The sequence below is a fragment of the Zeus faber genome (assembly GCF_960531495.2).
Source record: "Zeus faber genome assembly, chromosome: 6".
Lineage (NCBI taxonomy): Eukaryota > Metazoa > Chordata > Actinopteri > Zeiformes > Zeidae > Zeus > Zeus faber.
Window position 1 is genome coordinate 3,429,816 of NC_137201.1, and position 24,470 is coordinate 3,454,285.

At 45.9% G+C, this 24,470-nt stretch overlaps 1 protein-coding gene across 1 annotated transcript in view; it reads right to left on the reverse strand.

Annotated features, from left to right (window-relative positions):
- agbl1 (AGBL carboxypeptidase 1) overlaps nucleotides 1-11,569 on the reverse strand; it is a gene marked incomplete at both ends in the record, with an annotated part of 253,871 nt that extends 242,302 nt beyond the window's left edge. The window contains one exon of the mRNA XM_080002341.1: nucleotides 11,488-11,569. Within this exon, the coding sequence (XP_079858467.1) occupies nucleotides 11,488-11,569 (82 nt within the window). The remainder of the gene's footprint in view (nucleotides 1-11,487) is intronic.
- Between the last annotated feature and the right edge of the window lie 12,901 nt (nucleotides 11,570-24,470).

Below are 24,470 nucleotides of genomic sequence, written 5' to 3' on the forward strand. Positions count from 1 at the left end.
TGTTCATTTCAAGTCTGGAAGTCAAATCTGAAATCGTAATTCCTTTACAAGGAATCAGAATCGTAACAAACCTGACTCCAAAAACATATAGAATTGTCTCGCCCTTCTCTGAAAGACCATTTTCTAATTGCAAAATGCCTTCATTGGTCTGAAAAGCAAACCCATTTTTTATCGCAATTCCTCAAGGAGATACGTTTCTCCTTCAGAAAGAGAGACAGAAACAGAGAGAGTGGAAGCAGCGCGTCGCAAACCAACCACAGCAGGACCGAAATTGAACAAGGTTATAAAGTGCAAAAAATTCCGCCGACTGTCTCTTCCCCTCATTTATCTTCCCATTCGGATTCTTGTTTCTATTTTTTCTCTCTCTTGCTCTCTGTCATCTCATTCCCTTCTTCACTGGGGATAAAAACAATGGCGGATCCAAATCAATCATTTCAAATTACTGTTCTGTCATGTCTGGTCGTGCCTCTGTGGCCTGTTATAATGTCATTTTTCTGCTGTTTCCTCACTGTCTCTGTGTAGTAGTGAATTGATTTGTTCATGTTCCATTTTCCATTGCCACCGTTAAAGGGGTCAATTTCCTTTTCGGCACGTCATGTGTCTAAATATATATTTGTATATTTTTACAGCAAAGCCTATATATGTAGCGCCTCCATTGACCATGATGCATTGACCCCATGGAGGCTGTTTTTTTTTTAGCGAAGCAGTCAATAAAAAAAAAAAACAATGCTCAAAGGGATACACAAGCAAATGGAAAAATATAGTATTTTTCAATTATATGTAGAACAAGTATGAATGAAAAACACGAGTACGAAAGAAGAATTTTGTATCTGCAGTCCATTGTGGTCTCCTGTGACTTCCAGACTGAAGTTAATACAATAAATATTAATCATACATTGAACTTATTTATAGCTTCAGAGCTGATACCCCTAAAATGTAACTCCATTAATAAGGATCCATTTTATGAAGTAATGAGCAACCAAACAAAAAGGAAAATTCATATAAAATCTATAACAAAGATCTTAAAAAGAAATTCTGTCAAAATCCATACTGAAAAATGTCATGGGCAGGAAGGGGTTCATGCTTCCGTTTTGAGATAAATTTTTCAAGTGGCACCTGATGAGCCCTTGTGAACCCGGGAGGGGCGGGCACCGAGTGAAAGGCGCCCCGGAGCTGATCTGGTGGCTGCGGACCTGAAAGAGGAGCGGGACTACCTCTGCTGCCAGCTGGAGCGCGTCCCCACCAGCATGAGCTCCCGGGAGCATGGCATGACCAGCAGCCGGCCCACCGCCGCCGACCGGGAGTCAGCCAGAGGACCAGACCAACGTTCGACCCTCAGCCCATCGCGACGCCCCGGAGGAGAATGTCCGGGGGGGGGCGATATGTCCGATCCAAGGACCCACGTGGGATTCGTCAGGTCCCCAGCCTGTCCTGATCGCCCGGAGGAGAATATCCGGGTGGGCACTGCATCCGACCCCAGGACCCACGCGGGAGGAGAACAGCCAGAGCTCTGCCGCACCCACGGGTGTTGGGAGATGCCACCTTTTTGTGGCGGGAGGGCGGATATCAACCAGCCAGGTCCTGTGGCGTTCCACGGGACGCTTTCCCCCCTTCCCCTACTGTCCCCTCTCTGTCCGCCCGCAGCTCCCAGTGCAGTGCCGCTGCGCAGATGTCTCGGCCAGGTGGTCCAGGTGGCCCGCTAGACCCCTCCCCCAGTCGGGAAGGGGCCTACCAAGTCCCGGTAAGGCTACAAGGGGGTAGACACCAGGCTTTGCTGGACTCGCGCTGTACGCAGACGATGGTCCAGCAATGCTTGTTTTGACCCGGGCCTTTGATGGAGGCGTCACAGATGGAGGTTAGTTGTGTGCATGGAGATATTTACACGTATCCGATGGTCCGGTTCGAAATTTGTTACAAGGGAAAAAGCAAACGGTACAGGCTGCTGTTAGTTCCCGCCTGTCCCTGATTTTGGGCTTGGATTGGCCAGGGTTTGACGCGTTGATGAGATGGGCTGGGGGAGTGCATTCATGGACGGTTGGGAACTGTGAGCGTTGCGTGTCTCACGGTGATGTGGAGCGGTCGTCAGCGGGCACGACGGGTGCAGGGGTGGCGGGAGACGACACCCCGTACGAGGAGGTAGTTAATAGATAGCATATTGATGCACTCATTCGCCGTGGTCACTCACCTATATTTTTTAGTGATTAGGGACAGGTTAAATCGAGTGAGTCGTGACACATGAGAGGAGATAACCCAGTGGTTCGTGCCGAAATGCTCTTCTAGGCGGCACACCATAACTCGATGGCCGGTCACCTCGTTCACGAGAAAGCACGACCGCAGATAATGGCCCACTTCTATTGACCTGGCATTTGGCCAGACATGATTAAATGGTGTACTGCGTGTCCTGAGTGCCAGTTAGTCAACCCTCCAGCTACACCAAGAGCGCCGTTGAAGCTGCTCCCCGTTGTCGAGGTCCCGTTCGAAAGACTCGGTATGGACCTCAACAGGCCTTTAGACCGTAGCGCCCGCGGGTATCGTTTTGTGTTAGTCCTAGTGGATTATGCAACCCGGTACCCCGAACCAGTGCTCCTGCACAGTATTAGAGCCAAAACTGTGGCACAGGCACTGTTTCAGGTCATGTCAATGCGGGATTCCTAAGGAAATCCTGACCGACCAGGGCACTACTTTTATGTTACGTACACTTCGGGAACTTTACGAGTTACTGGGCGTCCGTTCAATTCAGACCAGCGTTTACTATCCACAGACCGACGGCCTGGGGGACCGCTTTGATAAAACGCAGAAAAACATGGTTTGAAAGTTAGTTCACAACGATATTCTTTGGGACATTATTGGGACAGGTGGTTGGACCCCCTGTTGTTTGCAGTGCAGAGGTTCCCTAGGCGTCCACGGGTTTTTCTCCCTTTGAACTCCTCTTTGGCAGGAGACCCCGGGGGGTGGTAGACCAAATTAAAGAAAACTGGGAGGAAGATCCTAGCACCAATAAGAATGAAATACAGTTTATTATTTGAACACTGATTTGACCATTATCACGGGAGAATTTACGTCAGCACCTCTTTTATGACCGGGGGACTCGGCTCAGACAGTTTGCACCGGGAGAAAAGGTGTTCGTGTTGCTCCCTATGTCCAGCTCTAAATTGCTCGCAAAGTGGCAAGGCAGGCAGGGGGCGGCACAGATTTATCACCTAAACCTCTTAAAAGAATGGAGGGTGGGGGCGTCCGTGGCTCTGGTCATGCCCGTCATTGAGCGGAATGAGTTGGGGCCGGATGTTCAAAATGTGGTGAAAAAGTAATCATCTCTCTCCGTCCCAGAAGGCGGACGTAGCTGCACTTCAGCGTCGCTTATCTGATGTTTTCTCCTCCCTGCCAGGCCTCACGTCCCTCATACGCCACCATGTGGAGATGACCCAGGGGTGAAGCTGCACTCTCAGCCATATCGCCTGCCCGAACACAAACCAGGATTGTACATGCAGAATTAGAGGCCATGCTGGACATGGCTGTAATAGAGGAGTCTACAAGTGACTGGACTAGTCCCATCGTGCTGGTGGGTAAGCCTGATGTGTTAGTCCAGTTATGTGTGGACTACCGAAGGGGGAATGCGGTGTCCAAGTTCGACGCCTACTCGATGCCACTGGATTTAACCAACGGCTACTGTGCAGATTCCCTTGTCGCAGGAGTCCAAGGAAAAATCTGTGTTCTCCACGCCGTTTGGCTTATATCACTTTCGCACACTTCCGTTCGGGTTATTCCATGCCCAAGCCACCTTTCAGAAACTCATGGACTGCGTCCTGCGTCCGCATGTAGCATACGCCGCGGCCTACCTGGAAGACGTTATCATTCACACCGACAACTGGGAGCGGTATGCAGTATGTGGGCACTGTGCTTGAGTCCCTGAGGCGGGCTGGGCTCACCGCCAACCCAAAGAAGTGTGTCGTGGGAGGGTTGGAGGTACGGTATGTGGGGTACCACTTGGGTGAAGGCCTTGTCTGACCTCAGCTTGATAAAACCACTGTGGTCGCTGCGGACCAAGAAGGCGATGAAGCAGTTCTTGGGGCTGGCCGGCTACTACAGTACAAGAGGTTTGTTCCCGACTTTTAGGCGCTAACCAGCCCCTTGTCCGACTTAACTCGAAAGGTTGCCCCAGATCCGATCCAGTGGTCAGAGAAGTGCCAGCAGGCCTCAGCTCTCTGTGGGAAGCCAGTGCTGTTAACTTCTCTCTCCCTTTCTTTCTCCAGACCGATGCGTTGAACAGAATGCTGGGCGCAGTCTTTCACCCCCTGTTTGGACCACTCCCTGCTGCAGTGGCTCCACCACATGAAGAACACAAACACCCGGATCACCCAGTGATACCTGGATCTCCAGACCTTTAACTCAGGTGTTCCAGATGGTCGTGGCTGACTTTCTCTCCCACTCTGGGGGCGGGGTGGGGGGGGTCAGATGGCTCCCCGGCTTAAGTCGGGCAGTGGGGGTATGTGGCGGACCAAGGGGTGTGGTCAAGCACCGACGACAGCACGGTTCCCTTTCCCGTGGCGGCCAAGCTGCCTCAAATCAGTCTAATCAGCGGCCCCGCGGCACTGATGCACTCGACTCGAGGCAGGGAGATTTCTTAATGTTCTGTCCGTCTTGCAGAGTGGATCCGCGCACGGGCCCGTCAGCCAACCAGGAGCTAGGGAGCAGAAGGCCATTCCTCCTGCTCCCAAAACCATCCTCATCATTACCATCATAATTATTGTTTGTTATTATTTATACGTGTGGCCAGCGATCCGTTCTGTTCAAGGCTTAATAAAAACTCTCACCATGTTAGCACACCACAGCCAAAAGGACTCTGTCTTTCTCCCTAAACCCTTATCTGTGGGCAGAGACTCCCACATTATGTAATCCACTTTGAATTGGTCTTGTGTATGAAATATACTATAGAAATAAACTTGCCTTGCCTTGCCTAATTGGTCGTGACATTTTTACTGCAGAAAATCACAGACAAGGCAAATTGGCATTCAAATTGGGAGTCAGATCACAGTCGACCTCTGCAATTGTTGCCATCAGGAGACATCCCAAATGAATACTTGTCCAGCGTGAGAGAGACTCAAGTTTAATTTGAAATATCACATAGTTTGCGCACACCTTGGGACGGCAGTGACCTCTGATATAAAAAATAACATATGTGATCCACCGCAGATTTTTGGTACATTTGGTGCCATTTGATGTCATTTGAAAGTGGAGAATCAGAGCTTCAAAACAAGGTGTCACTTGTGCGAATCAAGCAAAGATTTTTATAGCTATGGCTTGTTAATTATGAGGGTGCAAACTGTGTCTGAGATAATCACCCTCAAAGTTTTCCCAACACTTGGCTTCATTCAGCCAGCTCCCAGAATGCAAATTGTATGGAGGACCAACAGAGGCACATGGCTACTCGCCACATGGGCAGTTGACACCCTGCCGAATAGGGACTTGACACCCTGCTGAATGGGGCAATCTCTGCATTGTTCTTATGTTTTGAGTGAATGTTGAACAGCGTCATCAACACACATCATCTGTCTGACCCACCGCGTACTTTAGGCATTTTTCAGCCTTTGAGATTTTTTCCCCCACATCATTTGAAAGTGGAGAATAAGAGCTTCCAAACAAGGTGTCATTTGTGCAAATCAAGCAAATATCTTTAAAGCTATGACTTGTTAATGACAAGGGTGTGGCAAACTGTGATTCGGAGATAATCACCTCCAAAGCTTTACCCACACCAGGTTCATTCAGCCAGCTCCCAGAATGCAAATGGGTTGGCGGACAAACAAAGCCTACTGCTGAATGGGCTAATCATGAACAGCTCAAAAACACAATAAATGTTGTTTTTAGAAAAGCTCTTCTTTAACAGTAAGAATTTACATGTTTTATAAAAGTGGAATTGTTTTGGAGTTTAAAAGTATAGACAACTGAACAAAATGTAGAGTCTATCAATAATATGAGTCTCAGAAAATCAGAAATCTGAAAATCTGTCACCAACCTCATGTCATCAATCAACTTCTTCCATTGTAACAACAATGAGCGTATCGTCGGTCTCCTCGGGTGGTTCTTGAAAATATTCAGTTTCATCGTCACATTAAGTTTGAAATCCGCTGTTTGAAATGTTCTCCAAGTCTGGAGTAATATCAGTTTCAGCGTCGCTGTCGTTCTCCCCATTGCTGTCAGAGAACTGACTATCATTGCGGAAAAGGAAGTCCAGAAGGTGCTGCTAACACTGCCTTAATCGCACTGTTCAGATTAAGGTCTGAAATATGATTCAGAGCTTCCGCCACCCGCTTCGCGTAATCCATAACAATAAGATGAAGAAAGTTTTCACAGACAAGTGAGACCGAAACACCCCCGTGCTGTGCTTTAACCGTCTGTTTACAGAAGTGACGTTGGCGCGTGACACAAAGGGTTTTTCTTCTTTGCTGTTTCACAAGAGTGGTTCCATGTGTGTAAGAGTAGTACGATTTAAAGGTTGAATTCTATCAAAAGGGTTTCACATTGTGATTTCACATCACATGGAATATGGATGAATGATCTTCACCTTGGCGCTTGCGGCATTCCTGAATATTGGACATCTCAAGCAGAGCATCCAGAATATCAGTGGTGACAGTTGGATCCAGCGGAAACCGGAATCAAGGGTGTCCTATCCACAAAATTGATTTGTGTGAGTGTGTTTGTGTGTGTCTGTGTGTGCATTTGCTGAGAATAGAGCACACGCCACACTTCATCTTCCTCTAATTGTCCCTCTCTCCCTACTTTCCCCCAAACTTCTTCCCTTTTTCCTCCCTGTCCATCTCTCATCACTCCTTTCCCATTGTCTCTCCAATCCATTCCACCGAGCGCCCACCCCCCAATACAAGTATACACACACGTTTTGTCACTAACTGTTGAGCTATTGAAGAGTAAATACACAGACATGATTCTGATGCATTCTAAACTCTTAAGATTCCATTTAAAATTATCTTTATTTATGTAGCATCATTTCAGTTTTGGTGTCTGGGCTCCACTGCTCATCACTCCTGGCGAGGGAGTGATGAGTTAATGAGCTAGAAATATTGGAGTTATGAGCCTGAATCCCCCCATGGGATAGGAGAGTGTAGCCCAATGATGGATGGAGGGGTGGTGGAGGGAACACAGCAGCGCAGCAAGCAAGCAGGCAACGGCAGGAAGCAAAGCAGGTTAGGGCAAGAGGGACTGACTGCTTAAATCGGTTCATAACAGCGTGGAAACGTGTGGCTCTGTCGAGTTGTCTGACAGAACTAGCTCTGCAAGCTACGCCTCATTAACATTGTATTTTGACACCTGCCATTTGGGGTTTTTAGACTTTGTTTGTGGTGAATGGTGAATGGACTGCATTTGATATAGCACACTTTCTAGTTGAGAGGGCACAAAGGTACTTTACAATTTTTACCTCACATTCACCATTACATATACATACATTCACACACCTGTGGCAGATGGCGTTTGTAGCCATGCAGGAGTCCAACCTGCTTATCAGGAGCGGTTGAGTGTTCAGTTGACATTGACTACAACCTCACCAGCAACCTGACAGCGAATATAAATTTAAATATATTTCTTATGTGCATTTTGTTTTTATTTTTGATGTGCAAACATCTTTCTCCCTTAACACCCTGTTGAATCAGATTGCCAGTAGTGAAAAGGGTGCTATAAAGTTGATTGTGCACTGGCCAACTGAGTTATGATTTAAGCATGTAGCACAAATACGCACCCATACACAGACACAGACACACACACAGACACACACAGACACACACACACACACAGACACACACAGACACACACACATACACACACACACACACACACACACACACACATACACACACACACACACACACACACACACACACACACAGACACACACACCTTCATCCTCTCTATGTAGCACACTCTCTGGTGCATCTCCGATGTGACATCGCCATGGTAAGTGCGGGGGGGTTGGTGTTGGTGTTTAGGGTCAAGCCATTTTAAATTCCAGACGCAGCCGCAAGCTCATTTTACAGCCAAAAAAAATGCAATCTCGACCGTCCCTCCCACGGCTGTGGCTCTTTCCCTTCCCTTGGCCCTACCCATAGTTTTGGAGTACCCTCAACTGAGTAGTGACCCTTCAGAATGGAACCACAAGGAGTATGGATTGAAATGTTTGCCTAGGAAATGAGACACCACTAGTTATGTCATCAATAGCCGACGATGGCCCATGCGTAACACACCAGCAACGAAGCATTCCATTCCGGACAAATGTTTCCACAATGCTGGCACGCGGTGTGGTGTTACCTGTCGCGCGGTCTGTAATCATTGTGCTCATCATGTTTGTTTTGCAGCTAGATCATTTATCAAACTTCGTAAGTTGGACATGGAAATATCTGTACCATCACTCACAAATTGTTGTTTACACAAGGTTCTATTGACATTGTGAATATTGTTTTTTCTTAAACGTGTGTTATAACAATCCTATTACATATTCCTTTGCATCTGCATAAACTGATCGCCGATCTCTACAAAGTACAAGATCTTCTACAGATAAAATCAAACACACTTGAAAATATCAGGAATGTCTGGGGCTCAAAAACTGGCTTACATCGCATCTCTGACCCGTTTAACAGCAAGGGCTTGTTAAAAAGAAATGCTACTGTGTGAGAGGTTTTAAGGAACTGTAAACCTCATGTGGCAAAGTACTTCAGGTTATCTTACAGTGGCAAACGTGTGAAAAGTAGTCTGTGTGCAGTGCACACCACACAGCCAAGCACCGTGATACTTTCATGTCAAGCTAACACATGCGTTGACAAATACATTCAAATTTAATGATAATCTGTCAAGGTTTTAATACAAAAGGTCATTTATCTTTGGACACAGGGTAAAAAAATGGGATTGAGAAAGCGGTGGCACCGAGTAGCATTTGTGTGTGAAGGAGTAACACACATACAGGGACACACACAGGGACAGCAAATTCACGGGTCTTTCATATGCACATGGAAAGTAAATCTAGTTAAAACAGCCCTTACAGGAAGTGGGACCATAGTTCTTAGAGCCACTGCTTATAGCACAACCCAACCTGATACAGCCATGGGGATGCATGTGCACTGCCTGGGACTCCGCTTTGCGAGATACACTTGCAGAATATTAGGCTGCAAGGAAATTGTGCTGTAGTTCAGCTCTCCATTTACTGGCAAGATTTAGACTGTAAAGTCTTGCATTTGGCTTTTCCCCCCCAAAGAATATTTGACAAATTTAAAACAGACCCTGCGCTAACCCCGCATTGTTGACATGAGCTTCAAGTCAAAGCATGCACAAAAATTGTTTTCACATTGGTGAAAGACATCTGTAACGTCTTTCGGTTGGCAAAGCTACTGAGAGATGAGCAACTTTGACTGCAGAGTAACTTTGAAGATGTATTTGGTTTGCAGAACAAAAGCACAAGGAGGGCTTGACATAGGTAGTATCTATCTATCTATCTATCTATCTATCTATCTATCTATCTATCTATCTATCTATCTATCTATCTATCTATCTATCTATCTATCTATCTATCTATCTATCTTGTCATAGCTAGTGTTTTTTGTCAAACATACAGTAACAAATGTATAAAGATAAGGATAAAGGTACTTTATTAATCCCCAAAAGGAAATTCCAGAAAAAAAGGTTTAATACATGCCAGGTGTATTTTCATCACTTTGTGTATATGTGCTCGCTAAAAATTAATCCGATTTCTATCAATGTAGTAACTACATCAAAAACGGATGCAAGGGGAAATTCAATTCAGTCTACCAAACTGCAAGTTGTTAGAAAATGTGACATATTTAAGATGCACACTTGAAATTATAGAATTGCATGAGAGATTGATAGGTAGGTAAAGGAGGTAGCTATGTACAGTAGATAGATAGGTAGGTAGGTAGGAAGGAAGGAAGGTAGCTAAGTAGACAGGTGAGTAGGTAGATAGGTAGGTAAGTAAGTAGTAAGGAAGGGAATAGGGAAGTAGGTAGATACATAAGTAGGAAGGAAGGAATAAAGGTATGTAGGTAGGTAGGAAGGCAGGTAGGTAGCAAGAAAGGAAGGTAGCTAAGGAGGTAGGTTGGTAGGTAGGTAGGTAGGTATGTAGGTAGGTAGGTAGATAAGTACTTAGATACGTAGGTAGGTAGGTAGGTAGATAGGTAGGTAGGTACAAAAGTAGGAAGGAAGGGAGGTAGGTAGGTAGGCGGGAAGTAGGTAGGTAGGTAAGTAGGTAGGTAGGTAGGTAGGAAGGTAGATATATAAATAGGAAGGAAGGAAGGACGGAGGGAAGGAAGGTAGATTGGTGGGTAGGTAGGTAGGTAGATACAGTAGGTAGATAGGTAGGTAGGCAGGAAGGAAGGAAGGAAGGAAGGAAGGAAGGTAGGTAGGTAGGTATGTAAGTAGAAAGGAAGGAAGGAGGGAAAGAAGGAAGGTAGGTAGGTAGGTAGGTAAGAAGGAAGGAAGGAGGAAGGAAGGTAGGTAGGTAGGCAGACAGGTACAGTAGGTAAGAAGAATGAGGGGTGGGTAGGTATGTACGTAGAAAGGAAGGAGGGAAGGTAGTTAGGTATGTAGGCAGGTAGGTAAGAAAGAAGGAAGGTATGTAGGACGGTAGGTTGGTACAGTAGGTAGATAGGTGGACAGGAAGGAAGGAAGGAAGGTAGGTATGTAGGTTACTTCCTTACTCCCAATAGTTTCCCCCAAAAACGGACTCTTCCAAAAGTTATCATCTTCAAAGGAACTTTGCCCCCAGGTTGACCACACTGTCACATAACATCATCGGGTTCCTCCGGGTTTCACACTCTCAGTCCACTGCCGTGTCACTGATTCGGTGGCGCTCAAGCCAAGACGGCCAAGACAGAATGCCTTCCCACATTCAGCGCATAACACAGCTACATAGCCAAGATAGCAGCACCTTGACAAGTAATGCTGGAAGCGCCCGTGTCGGATACCCTTTGGATATTTCCTGATCGGGGAGGAAATAATAACTGCCACTTGCGGAAGTGATGGGATTTTGCGTATAAGAAACACCAACGATGCAGATAGTTTGTTGTTTCTTTGTTTTTCCAAATGGAAGGTCTTTGAAGAGCAGCTGCATCTCGTTCCCTGTGAAACGACGTGCCAAAGCTGTCCTGCTACCCCCTCAGAAGTCTATACTTAGGTCTGGCCTCAAACAGCCTGTACAGCCAAGTGTGTGTGTGTGTGTGTGTGTGTGTGTGTGTGTGTGTGTGTGTGTGTGTGTGTGTGTGTGTGTGTGTGTGTGCTGGGGGGGACCCAACCATATCAACAATGGTTTTGCATCACTCTGAGACGCCCAGTCATCTCTGAGAGAATGTAATTCTCACTCTAGTGCTTGTCACTCTCTCTCTAGCTCACACACACACACACACACACACACACACACACACACACACACACACACACACACACACACACACACACACAGACACGCACTGTGCCTACCTCCGCAGGATGCCTGGCACTGTGTCTCCAGCTCCCTCAGAGTTGCATTCCAGGTGAAATGACTACGACCGTAACCAAACATGTCGCTGGGTTGCTTGCTCCTCCTCCTCTTTTACTTTTATAGAAGTCCTCTGTCTGTCTGTCCGTCTGTCTGTCTGTCTGCTGTCAGTGAGCCTCGTGCCCTATCTGTCTGATAGGTATTCCTGTTTAGTGGAGACCGAGGAGTCACACCAATGCTTCCCTCCTCTCACTCGTCCTGCAAGTGAGAGGAGATGGGGAGAGTGGAGCTGTTTAAAAGAGTTACCAGCGAAAGAAAGAGAGTGTGTGCGGGGCGGTGTGTGGGGGGGGGGCGGGGGGGGTGGTGTAAGGGGTAAGGGGTAAGAGTAGTGCTTATGCACCTGGCCTAGCTTTAAAAATGCCCCTCTGCCATTGGCCTGGCCAGTGGACGCAGGTCCAAATGTCAAACAGCAAAGCAACATGTGGCTGTGAGTGCATTCACTTGTGCCTGCGTGAATAAATCACCACTGTCAGGAGCAAGAGCTCTGGGGCGCCACTGTTCCCCACTGGCAGCCTGCTATATGTGTGTATTTGTGTGTGTGTGTGTGAGAGAGAGAGAGAGAGAGAGAAATATAAAAGATAGAAACAGAGGAGTAAGTGGGGAGGGAACAAAACAAGAGCAGTTGTGACAGGATGGATGGAGAAGGAGATAGAGAGATGAGTGTAGGAGAGAGAGAGAGGCAGAGGAGTTAAGGAGAAGAGGGGGACGAGGAGGTGGTGTGGGTGTGCGTTGTTGGTGTTTATTTGTCTTTGAAGGGATTCCAGCGGTCTAGTGTTACACCCCTGCCTCTAGCGCCACATAACCTCCAAAATTAAAAATGGGTATAAATAGGGCGCAACTGGCGCACAGGATCCCCCTCCCACACACACACACACTCACACACACACACACACACACACACACACACACACACAAACATATCCCCTTTGGAGTCTGCTGGACGTTTGTGAGAGCAGGAAAATAACCATCTGTCACCGACCATCACTGACAGCACAGAATAAAGTTAAGGCAGCACGGCGGTCAATTAATTACCACAGTCTTTTTCTGATACACCCCGTGCCTCCGTTAGCACCATAGCCCGCCAAGCCATACCCACCGCAATTAAGGACAATATCAGACCGGCTTCAGAAGATAGATAAGACGGTAATAAGAAAAGAATGAAGCTGTCCCATGTAGTTTGAAATGATCGCTTCCCTTTCCCTTCGCATGAATGATTCCCTTCTCAGTGGAAAATGGTAGGGGTAGGTGGGGTCTTAATTCGAAAATAAAACTTAGGTGGGGTCTTCATTTGTATTATTGTCTACAACATAGTCTTCTGTGTCTCTGTGCGGGAGGGCCCTGAAAACGTCACTTGGGTGGCATGTCGTAGGAGAAACTGCCACAATCACATTTTATTTAGAGGCCCTTTTTGCAATTGCCGCAGTACATTCTGAGTGTAATGTTGGTTACAATAGATTCCAAGTAGGAAGCGGCGCCACTTCCTGTTTTTAGTCTTTCATGGTAAGACCAAAGTCCCAACAAGAGCTGATTTGCAAGTTTTGTATGGCTTAAAGTAGAGTCAGAAGAGTCAGAAGCGGAATAGTAAGTTTCAGCGTTGAGCGAGGTTGTTCTAGGAGCAGTTATGACTGGCGGGGTTCAACATTTCAATAAGGCCTGGATTGAAAATTGGCAAATCTATCCTTTAACATGTAGCACAATACACTTTACAAGGGAGGCTGTTTACATTTTTATTTTCATTTATTGCAATGTAGTGTAAGGGGGATTATAAACTGTAATAGTGTGGGAGATAAATGTGTAAACGTTGATCGTGGTCCATCTTGGAGGTAGTACGCCCTACCATAAGTTCCTATCTATCAGTGATCAGTGATGAGTCATTTTTAAGGATTTAAAGAAAAAATACCATGAATGATTTTATTTTTTTTTTTACATTTAAAAACCTTTTTGTAATTAATAATTTTGTATTTATTTTTTCAATAAAATCTATGTGTTTTACCCATGATTTGGCGGCCCACTTGCTATACCATCTCCCAACACAATCCCAAATCGCTGGTGTGGATCATTACAAAATTGAAGTCTAAAGACTGCATCAAGACTTCCAGATGAGGGAAAAACTGAGAGTTATTTTCTCGTTTACAGGTGCAATTCAAGAGCAGCAAAAAAATATTTAGTTGTGGAGTTTGGCTTCCAGTTTGGCTGCCCAGCCCAAGATTTCATAATGTTTTACTTGCCCCACGATGGGAAGCAAATATAACAGGGGGAGAATGTTGAGACCAAACTGACAGAGTATATACAAATGAAATGGATCTGGCTGCTTATCTACACAGAAGAAAGACAACAAAAGGAACAACTGACTTATCTAGAATAGGGCTCAAAAACAATTGAGCTGGCATTGAGAAAATCTGTCTTCAGACGTCTCCATCTTCAAAAATAGTTCATTCTCTTGATTTGTACGATGGCTCATGTCAAAGTATGGCGGCATTCTCTGGCAATGGGTGTTGGAACTCAACATTCATTCCTGAATTGAGGGAATGTGTCAGCAACAGCCAGCAAGACATTGTGCCTCTTTCTCTCTCTCTCTCTCTCCCTCTCTCTCGCGTTCTCTCTCTCTCTCTCTCTCTCTCTCTGTCTTTCACACACACTTACACTCATGCGGTACAGTCAAATTAAGCCTTTAGATTTCATAACACATTGGCAAAACCACAAAAACGCACAGCACAGATAGCAAAAAAAGAAAGATAGATAAAACAGAGCAATCACAACTGTCTACGACACAAAAAGATGAACCAAGCTGTCCACTACACAGGGACACATGAGACACACGCACACACGCACACACACACAGACACACACACACACAGACACACACACACACACACACACACACACACACACACACACACACAAGAGAGTCTATGGAGGGCTGTCACACATCACAGAGTAATTCACATCACGTCATTGCTGAAGCAGACATCCAGCCTATGGTGTGAAAACACTTAAAGAGGTCTGGGGAATGTAAATGGTTCTCTTGAGCCAACACTGGTGCTGCTCAATTTCCATGGCAATAAACACTGGGCTGATACTTTTGTGTGACCGTTCAATGGCTGGTAGCTTGTTGACTCTCCCGGTGACGCTAGACTTTCATGTGATGTGCGAAAGGAGCTAGTAAGGAGTAACAATGTCCACGCTAATTTGGATAATCACTTATGTCGGAAGCGTTGGCGTGATGAGCAGAATACACTGCATATACACACCAATCAGCCACAAAATTAAAACCACCACTAATAACCACTAATATTGTGTAGCTTTTCCTTGTGCCTCCAAAACAGCTCTGACCGGTCGAGGCATGGACTCCACAAGAACTGTGAAGGTGTCCTGTTGTATCTGGCACCAAGATGTTAGCAGCAGATCCTTTAAGTCCTGTAAGTTGTGAGGTGGGGCCCCCATGGATCGGGCTTGTTGTTCCAGCACATCCAACAGATGCTTGATCGGATCAGACCCTCACCCCCGGCCATCCACATGATGTAGAAGAAAACATGATTCATCAGACCCGGCCACCTTCTTCCATTAATCCATGATCCAGTTCTGACTCTCATTGTAGGCGCTTTTGGTGGTGGATAGAGGTCAGCATGGACACTCTGACTGGTTTGCGGCTATGCAGCCCCATTCCCAATCCAAGCTGCACTGTGTGTTCTGGCACCTTTCTATCATAGCCACTTTTTCAACAATTTGTGCTTCACTAGCTCTTCTGTGGGATCGGACCAGACAGACGTGCCTTTCGCTCCCCACGCTCATCAATGAGCCCATGGGCGCCCATAACCCAGTTGTCGGTTCACTGGTTGTCATTCCCTAGACCACTTTTGCTATGTACTAACAACTGCATACATCAACTGAAACACCCCACAATGCCTGCTGTTTTGGAGATGCTGTTCCCATCCTCATCACCCATCTGTAGCCATCACAATTTGACCCTTGTCGAAGTTGCTCAGATCCTTAGGATGACATATTTTTCCTGCTTCCAGCACATCAACTTCAAGAACTGACTGTTCACTTGCTGCCTGATATATCCCACCCCTTGACAGATGACGACATGAGCAGCAGACATGAGCATGTCTCACTTCACTGTGAATGCTCACGACATGAGCATTCACTTCACCTGTCAGTGGCTTTAATGTTGTGGTTGATCAGTGTATATAGATATGCTGTATATATCTGCTTGGTTGCTCAAAAGAGGTTGGGCATCATTTTCAAAATCAGTGCAATGGTGCTGTAGGGTTGCCAGTTCAGTCAGCTGAGTTTTATTGCCATTTGTACCTAGCAACCCCAAACTCACTTAAACAGTTGATAGTCACTGTGCCCAGCAGATGGCTAAATGGTTACGCATCAATAGTAGTTCTGAACATAGCCACATTTCAAACAACTAAGAGCTCATTGTTATATATTTATATATTTTTAAGTGAGATGTACGGCTCAATAACCTAACTTTTGACAAACTGCAAGATGTATTTCCCTCATTTCACAGAAGCTGGGCTAGTCGATTCTCTCTGCAGCCTTGCATTGAACTAACACAGTTAGCTTGTGCAGCCCGTCCGTATATTGGACCTGGAGAAACAAGAATGATGGTATGGTATTGACCTTCTCATCTAAAACTGGCTAGATTGGAAAACAGACAAAAAATATTTCCCCCAAAAATTGAAATCTTCAGCATCAGAATCTTACAGCACTAGAAGTGCTGTTAAGTTAAAAAGAAGCAGGACCAACATTTTACACTCTTGTGTTGTTCATCTACTACAATTAATTTGGTCACATCTCAGTATGAAATGTAAATGTGGATAGGTGTCCAATATATCCAACAGAACTTTAGTTATCAACACCTCCCCCATTCAAGATCCGAGTCTAGTCTTGTTAGCTACAACCTTGCTGGCCAGGGAGTGTTAACACGATGGCCCCCGAGTGACCTGGCTTCTATTAAAGAGGCTGAACATGAGACAGTAATTTATAAAGCTCCCCAGCTGGAAATATGGCAAATGACTTGCTGCCCCAAGCCTGTAAAATGTTCCCTCAACAGGTCTCTTTCCATTCATGTCCACCGAGTGAAATGGTTTTCAACAGGTGAGACAGTTAGGAACAGGAGTCCCCCTGATCATCCCCTGATCGTACATTAAGTTCTAAAGTACATTTGAATAAGCAGCGTTTGACTTGATATCCTAAATATTCTTAGTCGGCTCCTCAAAAAAACGCACGAGCTGGCCAGAATTTCAACCACAACCCAACTTTAGACTGAGCCCAATGAGGTCCTTGTGGCTTCAGGCGGTAGTTCAGGGTCGTATCTCTGGTTTTCAAAGTATGGTTTGAGAAATTTTGGTTGGGTCGCCAAATCAAGATTCAAGAACTAAGATAGCAGATTTCATCTTTAGTCTTTTAGAATTATTTTATTATCCACAGTCAGCTGTCAAGCTACATGAGGGAGCTTATTGTCGTAGGGTACTACACATGTATATAACAAATTTGTTATTTATCTTGTACTTTATTCACCTTTTACTTGTGACTTGTTTTGGCAATTGACCTATTCCAGCTACTAGTGTTTAATGCAGAAATGGAAATATAAATTACCACATGAATTTGCCCAAATGCCATTCTGAATCTCAAAAACACCAAAGGGGTTTAGATAGAATTTTAGAGTCCCAGAATTTTTTTCAGGATCTGAAGAAAGTCTTAAGGAAATAATTTGTCTTGCGATCAGAAACCTTTGCGTCTTGCGATTGTGATGTACAGGTGGGTGTCGCTACCTGCTGGGCAACTCTGCCTGACACACTATGCTTTGGTCAGCTGCTAGGTCATCGGCCAGAGACCACCAGCATTTCGCTCCTTATCCCGGAACATCTCCTGATGGTGGAGCAGCTCCCTGCAGCTGACCTCAGTCATAAATTCCCCAAATCCTGTTTTTTCTCCTGAGCCACAGCCAAATGCTGCCCTTGTCCACTTCTTATGCCAGCTCTCGTCCTTCCTTTGCGAAGTTCGGCTCTCATAACCCTCATGGCTCTGAGGAGCCATGATGTTGATGTGCTGATAAAGCCTCTGTATCCAACCTCCATGGGATGGATGATGGACCACCAGCCTGACTCCCTACAATCAGCAGCTCGGAGTACTTGACCCTCTTCTTCTTATAGGCAGCTTTGGTGAGGACGGTTTGCTATTTATTTATCATAATCATATCTTAAGTCTTGGGTCCTACGTATGTGGGGACGTGTGTCAGTATCCCAAGATGTTATTGCTCTCCTGCTAAATTCTATATTGTGTGCTGTGTAAGAAATTATTCTGCAATGATCGGTGAGGTTAATCTGCCCGCTACAAGAAAACAAAACTGAGAATATTCAAGATTATTTATTTTGCAGAATAAAGAGAAAGGTTCAGTACTGCTCCAAAGCAGTGTTCAGACCAGTCTAATCTTATTTCTGATCAAGAGGGCTTTATACAACAACAGAGGGTGTGGCTTGGGTCAGAAGTCATTTACAAGTCTGTGTCCCTCAACTGTCTCCCTGGATGACAACCTCAAACAGTAAATTCACAGGAACTTGTAAATGACCTGGCAGATGCGGATTCCAATCCCTTACAATGCACCTCCAGGCTCCCCTGTGGTTATTCTTCATCTCCATACAAGGTAAACAGGACCAAATGTGATTTTGTTCTTCCATGTTAGAATTGACATTGTAGAGAGAAAGAACATTTCTCTTTACATAAATTTGGGGGGTTCCTGGGAAAACAGAGACAATGTTTTAAAAAACTCCCCCTCTGGAGGTAGAGGCCTTTGTCCTCATTCAATTTAAATGATCGTAAGCATTCTTCTCTCACAGTGCCCTTCTTGGATCTTCTATCTTTTGAAGTTCTTTTGAAAGTCTTGAAGGTGTATCCCTGCTATCTACTTACAAAATTAGTTTTAATTTTGATGCAATACAAATTAAGCTTAGATATGACAGATAGGATTCCTTTGACATACTCAATTGATTTATAACCATGCTCTCATTTTGTGATTTAAATGGCTAATGGCCATTGGCAAGTGTCAGCAATCTGACTCATTACACACACACACACACACACACACACACACACACACACACACACACACACACACACACACACACACACACACACACACACACACACACACACACACACACACATGTAATCAACAGTCTTCTGTATACTTGCCCCAGGCAGCACTTCCGTCTGTATTCAGTGTGTTGGCATACACACTGAATTTTTGAACCGCCTGGTCCAGATTTAAGACCCGTTCCAAGCTGCCATCCAACCTCTTAATTAACTCTGGACACTTTCTGACTGTCTTGCTGTCTCCCATGTATAAAGAACTCAGTCAAAGACGGACAGGTTAAGTCTAGGGGAGGTGTCTGTTTGTTTGCTGTTTTCATTTTATTCAAATATCTCAATAAATGTCCCAATTTTACTTTTGTGTTGTATCATTGCAAGTGTGTGTGTGTGTGTGTGTGTGTGTGTGTGTGTGTGTGTGTGTGTGTGTGTGTGTGTGTGTGTGTGTGTGTGTGTGTGTGTGTGTGTGTGTGTGTGGTGTGTTGAACAGAGAGAAAATAACAACTGTAAGTAATCTTGGTGGGAAAAAAACTTGTATTGAAAGAATTCCCATTAAAATGTCTTCCTGAGAGTATACTGTGTATCTGTTCTTCTGTGCGTGTATGTGTGCGTGTGTGCATGCGTGTATTTGCTTCTGTGTCTGTCTTCAACCAAGTGCAACCCAAGCCTTTGCAATCTATGCCATCCTTACAATACCCTCATAGATTTACAGCTCATATCAGGGCAGTCCACCCGGGGGGGCTTTCAAACACACGAGCGTCCAAAAAAAAAAAAGAAAGACACGAACAGATGTAAGAACGACAAACAAAACATTAATTTTTATTTGACACCTAATTTACAGTCCTCGGGCTGGGCTTGATGACACAGAACAGTTTTAAATCACAAATTGAACCTGGCAGACCTAACACCGGCCCCCTCACATTCACACCAACCCGCACGTTTATAGCAGTCATTGTCAGAGCCTGTCTATATCCTGCTTCTCACGCTCCCATCTTAATTCAAATCCCGGTAGATTTTGTGACTTGATGTGATTACGCCGCCATTCGCTTTGATCCTGATTTCATTCCCACCGGAGTGTAGCTGTGCACGCACAGTGTAGCTGTTTATAGTGTTTAAAGATAGACCGGGATTTTTTTTTGCCAGATATGCCTTCTTGAGATCATGACAATTGTGTACAATCAAACGGTAAAAAATCCAATGGAAAATGGAAAATGAACCTGAGCGTGCAAGATAAAATAGCACAACTTAAACACGAACAAGCAAGCAAAAAACTGCAAGACAGCCAACTTCAATGAAACCCTGGTGTATTATACTGTAAATATAGTGCAGACAAGTAAATGAACGTCATAGAATGTCTCGTTCAACCCAAACCGCCTGAGTCACGTCCTCAGTTTAATAGTTTTGTGTCACGGGCTGTAAAGTTCTAGTTTGAACAAGTCTTTTAAGGCTCCCCTATTTCCCCAAAGCAATTCGGAGTTACCTCCCATACTCCTCTACTTGTACACACAAACCCTCACAGGAGGGCTGGCAAAGACATATTGACATCAGATCTGTTATGATTTGTTATGATTCCACATGCAAGTCTGGGAATCGTCTTTCAGCTGGTATTTCTGTCTGTGACATTCCTTGAAGTCCCAGGAATAATAATAACAATAATAATAATCATAATAATAATGATGATTATTATTATAAGTATTATTATAATAGTGATGATGATACTATATTTATACACTATATTAATACTGGGTAGGGCCTCCCTTTGCTCTCAAAACAGCCTCAATTCTTCTTGCCATGGATTCCACAAGATGTTGGAAAAATACCTTTCAGATTCTGGTCCATATTGACATGATTGCATCATGCAAATTCCTGCAGATTGGTCAGCTGCACATTCACGCTGCAAATCTTCTATCATGTCATCCCTAAGTTGATGTCGTCCCAATAATTCAGATCCAGTGACTGGGAAGGCCACTGAAGAACATTGAACATTGTCATGTTCATGACCAAATAACACCAAATAAAAACAGTCAACATCAACATCACATTGAGTGCAACAGCGTCTATAGCACCATACAGGACTCAGCCTCTAATAGCACCACGAATTCTGCATCATTTGCATCCGTTATCAGCCCCGTCTCAGGGTCTGATTCACAAAAGATATTGAACCCCCCCTCAATTGGTTTTGGAATTAACGGGCCCAAAATGTGCCAAGAAAGAATTCCCACACCATTTCACCACCACCAACAGTCTGGCCTGTTGACAGAAGGCAGGTTGGGTCCATACATTTAAGCTGTTGGCGCCAAATTCTGACCCTACCCTCTGTGTGCCGCAGCAGAAATAGAGATTCATCAGACCAGGCTCCTTTTTTCTGGTGTTCAACTGTCCAGTTTTGGTGTCATGACCCTCCCCTGCCTTGATGTCCCGTCCACGCACCTCAGACTGCTTGCCCCCCGCTCTCACTCCCGGCAATCAGATGAGGGGTTGCGACCCTAGAGCTGGGCCTTGGCCTAGCCCCCAGGTCGGAGCCGGCGAGGCCGGTACTCGCCTGCCCTGTTCCTGCCCCTGATAAACCCGAGCAGTCCCCCTTCTGGGGGTCACGCCTCAGTTTTTTTCTCGGGACCCCCAGAAATCCCCTGGGAAAGGGCACGATCGAAAGGGTCCCAGAGGCCGCCCACGTTCCCCGCTGTCCGGCACTCCCCAGTCTCCGCTCTACAGTGCTCCCCAGTCTCCGCTGTACAGCGCTCCCCAGTCTCCGCTGTTCGGTGCTCGGTGCTCAGCTATCTGTTCTTGGCTAACAGAAGGAGCGGCAGGGGTGGCCACCACTAAGTCAGCGCACTTGGTGCGCTTCCTCTCAGTGGCCTCTTCCAGCCGCTCCTCCCAGGGAATGGTCACCTCCAGCAGGACCACCTGTTTTGATAAATCTGAGAACAGCACTGTGTCTGGTTTCAGGGTGGTTTCCGCGATGTTCTCTGGGAATCGGAGCTGCTTCCCCAGGTCGGCCTGAATCTGCCAGTCCAGTGTGGTTCCAAAGAGTCCCACTGCCCTCTTTAGCTAGGGCTTGGGCTTCTCCCCTGCTTGGACGAAGGCAATCGCCTGCCTTGCTGTCGGAGAGGATTGCTCTGGGTGATGCCATTGGAGATGCCTTCTGCTATCGCCTTCAGCACCTGGTCATGGCATCAGGTATAGCGTCCTTCTCCCAGGGCTTTTGGGCAACAGCGACACAAAAAAAATGATGGTGTGTCAACCTTACCCGAACAGAGGAGGTTGGATGGGCTGGGTAATCAAGAACTTGATCAGGTAAGGCTCAGCTTGCCAAAGCTCGGACCAGAGGATCTTGCGGTTCATGGCTTGTTCCAATTTCGTCCATGCGCCTTGTCGCATCCACACCATCTGGCTGGCACGCAGTTCCTCCACACCAGCTCTCACCTCCTCTTGGACCAGTTGGCATCTGATTTTGCCCAGGGCTTTTTCATAGCATATGGTTGGAATGCTACCAAGCCCTGCTCGTCAACAAATCTGCTTTGCAGGGTCATAAAGGAAACGGCGTGCAGTTTCTCTCTCACTCCCTCTAAAGCCTGTATAGTGTGGTTAATAAAACGCTGTTGAATATACCATAAGTCATTAACCCATCTGCTATTCTGAGCTAGATTCTCAGAATTTATTGCTTGTTCGTGCATGGGAATCGAGCCTACGGCTTGTCCCAACACTATCCAATCTTCGCCTATTACCCGATGGTCATTGGGTATGCCATAAGGCTCTTGGTTAAAGGCAACATATACCTGAGGATCTAGTAGCCATGGAGTGGTAGCACTTCTTTTGCGCCTTGTACTTGGTCACTCCATTGGAGGAGCTAGTATTGTTTATTGTCCCTGTTAACATAACTGGGGCGCAAATTCCTGTCCAATTAGGCTGGAGCTGAGACACAACTTGTTAATTTCTCTCGCACAGCCAGAACATGTCTCCCAGGGGGAGAGTTCCATTAGAGAAGTCAGGAAGTCGGTATTGGCTTATCGCTATCTAATTTTTCTCGTACACAACATGGCCTCAATTTGGTGCTTGCTGCTGACTTTAGATCCGTGCCTTTTCTGTGGTGGAGTAGAGTTTTATATAGGCTGTGGTGGAGTCATTTGGGAACCATGATTCATTTTTACATTGCACTAAACCTTCCATGTCATTTAGGGCTTAGGTGTCATTTAGGGCTGAGGTGTTGTGTGCGACTACTTCGCATAGCTTGTTTCCCTTTGCTAAACAAGATGGAAAAGTCACTTGATATGTGATTATTATAACCAGTGGTGTCAAAAACCAGCCCCTGTCAACATTTTGTTTAGTCTGGCTGGCCACCGCTCAATCCTGTGGTTGCTACCCGTCCTGCCATGTGCATGGCATACTTGGTAAAGCACTTATCCAGGTTTGGGCAACCTTCTATTTCAGTTCCCGGAATTACAAGTCCTACCTGACGCTTTGTCCGGGTGCCCCTTTTTCCCCAGTAATCCTGTGGGGTGGGCGTAATCAGCCTGTGGCCCCTCTGTATTGGCCCTACTGCTAACGTGCCATTGGCTGGCTGTACCCTTGTCCTGTTACTGATGGTTGGAACCAACGTAACTGTCAGTATTATTAAGACTGCTGCTGGTTCCAGACCTGGCCCCCTAGATGTCATTTATTTGGCCCTTCCCCTAGCAAGGTCTGTTATGCCCTAATATTGTTGACCCAACCTCCCCAGGACTGGTTGTTTGTCCACTCTGACTTCCTGCTGGGCGAGAGATTTCACTGCTGCTAGTAGCCTCACTACTTCCTGAGCTGCTGCTTGTTGGGCTGCTGCTTGTGGTGTCTTCGCATTCATGCCCCGTAGCTCTCCACCTTGCAGCCAGTCTCCTGGATCGTCTCTCTCTCCCTTTTTGGGGGGGGGGGGCTTCCCCATCATCCTGATATTCATGTTCCTGTGAGGCAGTCTCAACTGCCCCTTCCTGTCCTGCCTGTCCCTGCAGGGCGGTTTCACCTGCCTCTTCTGCCCCAAAGCAGTCGCTCTGCTTTCTTACCTTCTACTTTTAGGGCAGTTCTGGTTGCTAAACGGACTTTGAATGGTCCCTCACGCCTAGGTTGGTACCACTTTCTTTTGAGCACCTTATCCTACACAAAGTTCTCTGGTTGTATTCCTTGTAGGTTCTCTGACATGTCTGCTTCTCTTTTGTCTGCGGCACCTTTCACCTGTGGGTACACAGATTTATTTATTTGTGTTAGATGTGATAGGTAGCTTTGCAGCTCCCTTTCCAGTTGCTCAAGTGGAGGTCCTTCATAAGGACCTCTGAGGTAAGGCACAGGCATGGGTCAACCCGTAAGCATTTCATGCAGGGTTTGGTGTGTTATTCTGTTAGTGCTCTTGTGTGGACAGTAGTGCTAGTGGCAAGGCCTGCATCCAATTTAACATGCCATCTTCCATTATCTTGGCCAATTTAGCCTTTAAAATTCCATTAGCGTGCTCAACTGTCCATCGCAACTGAGGATGATACACGCATCCAAATCTTTGTTTGATTCCTTGCATTTTCAACGCTCCTAAATGTCTCTGCCACAAAGTGTGATCCGTTGTCTGAGCTTATGCTGTCAGTAATGCCAAATCTTGGAAATACTTCCCTGCACAAAAACTTGGCCACTCTGTATCTGGCATCTGGCCCTGGTGTGGGCACTGCCTCTACCCACCTGCTGACAGACTACCACTAGGATGTATCTTGTTCTCCCTATGCCTTGCGTCATGTCCACGTAGTCTATCATTAAGGGTCTGAAAGGGCCATCTGTTGGTGAATGTGTGCTTTGGGAGCCGAAAATGCTTTTC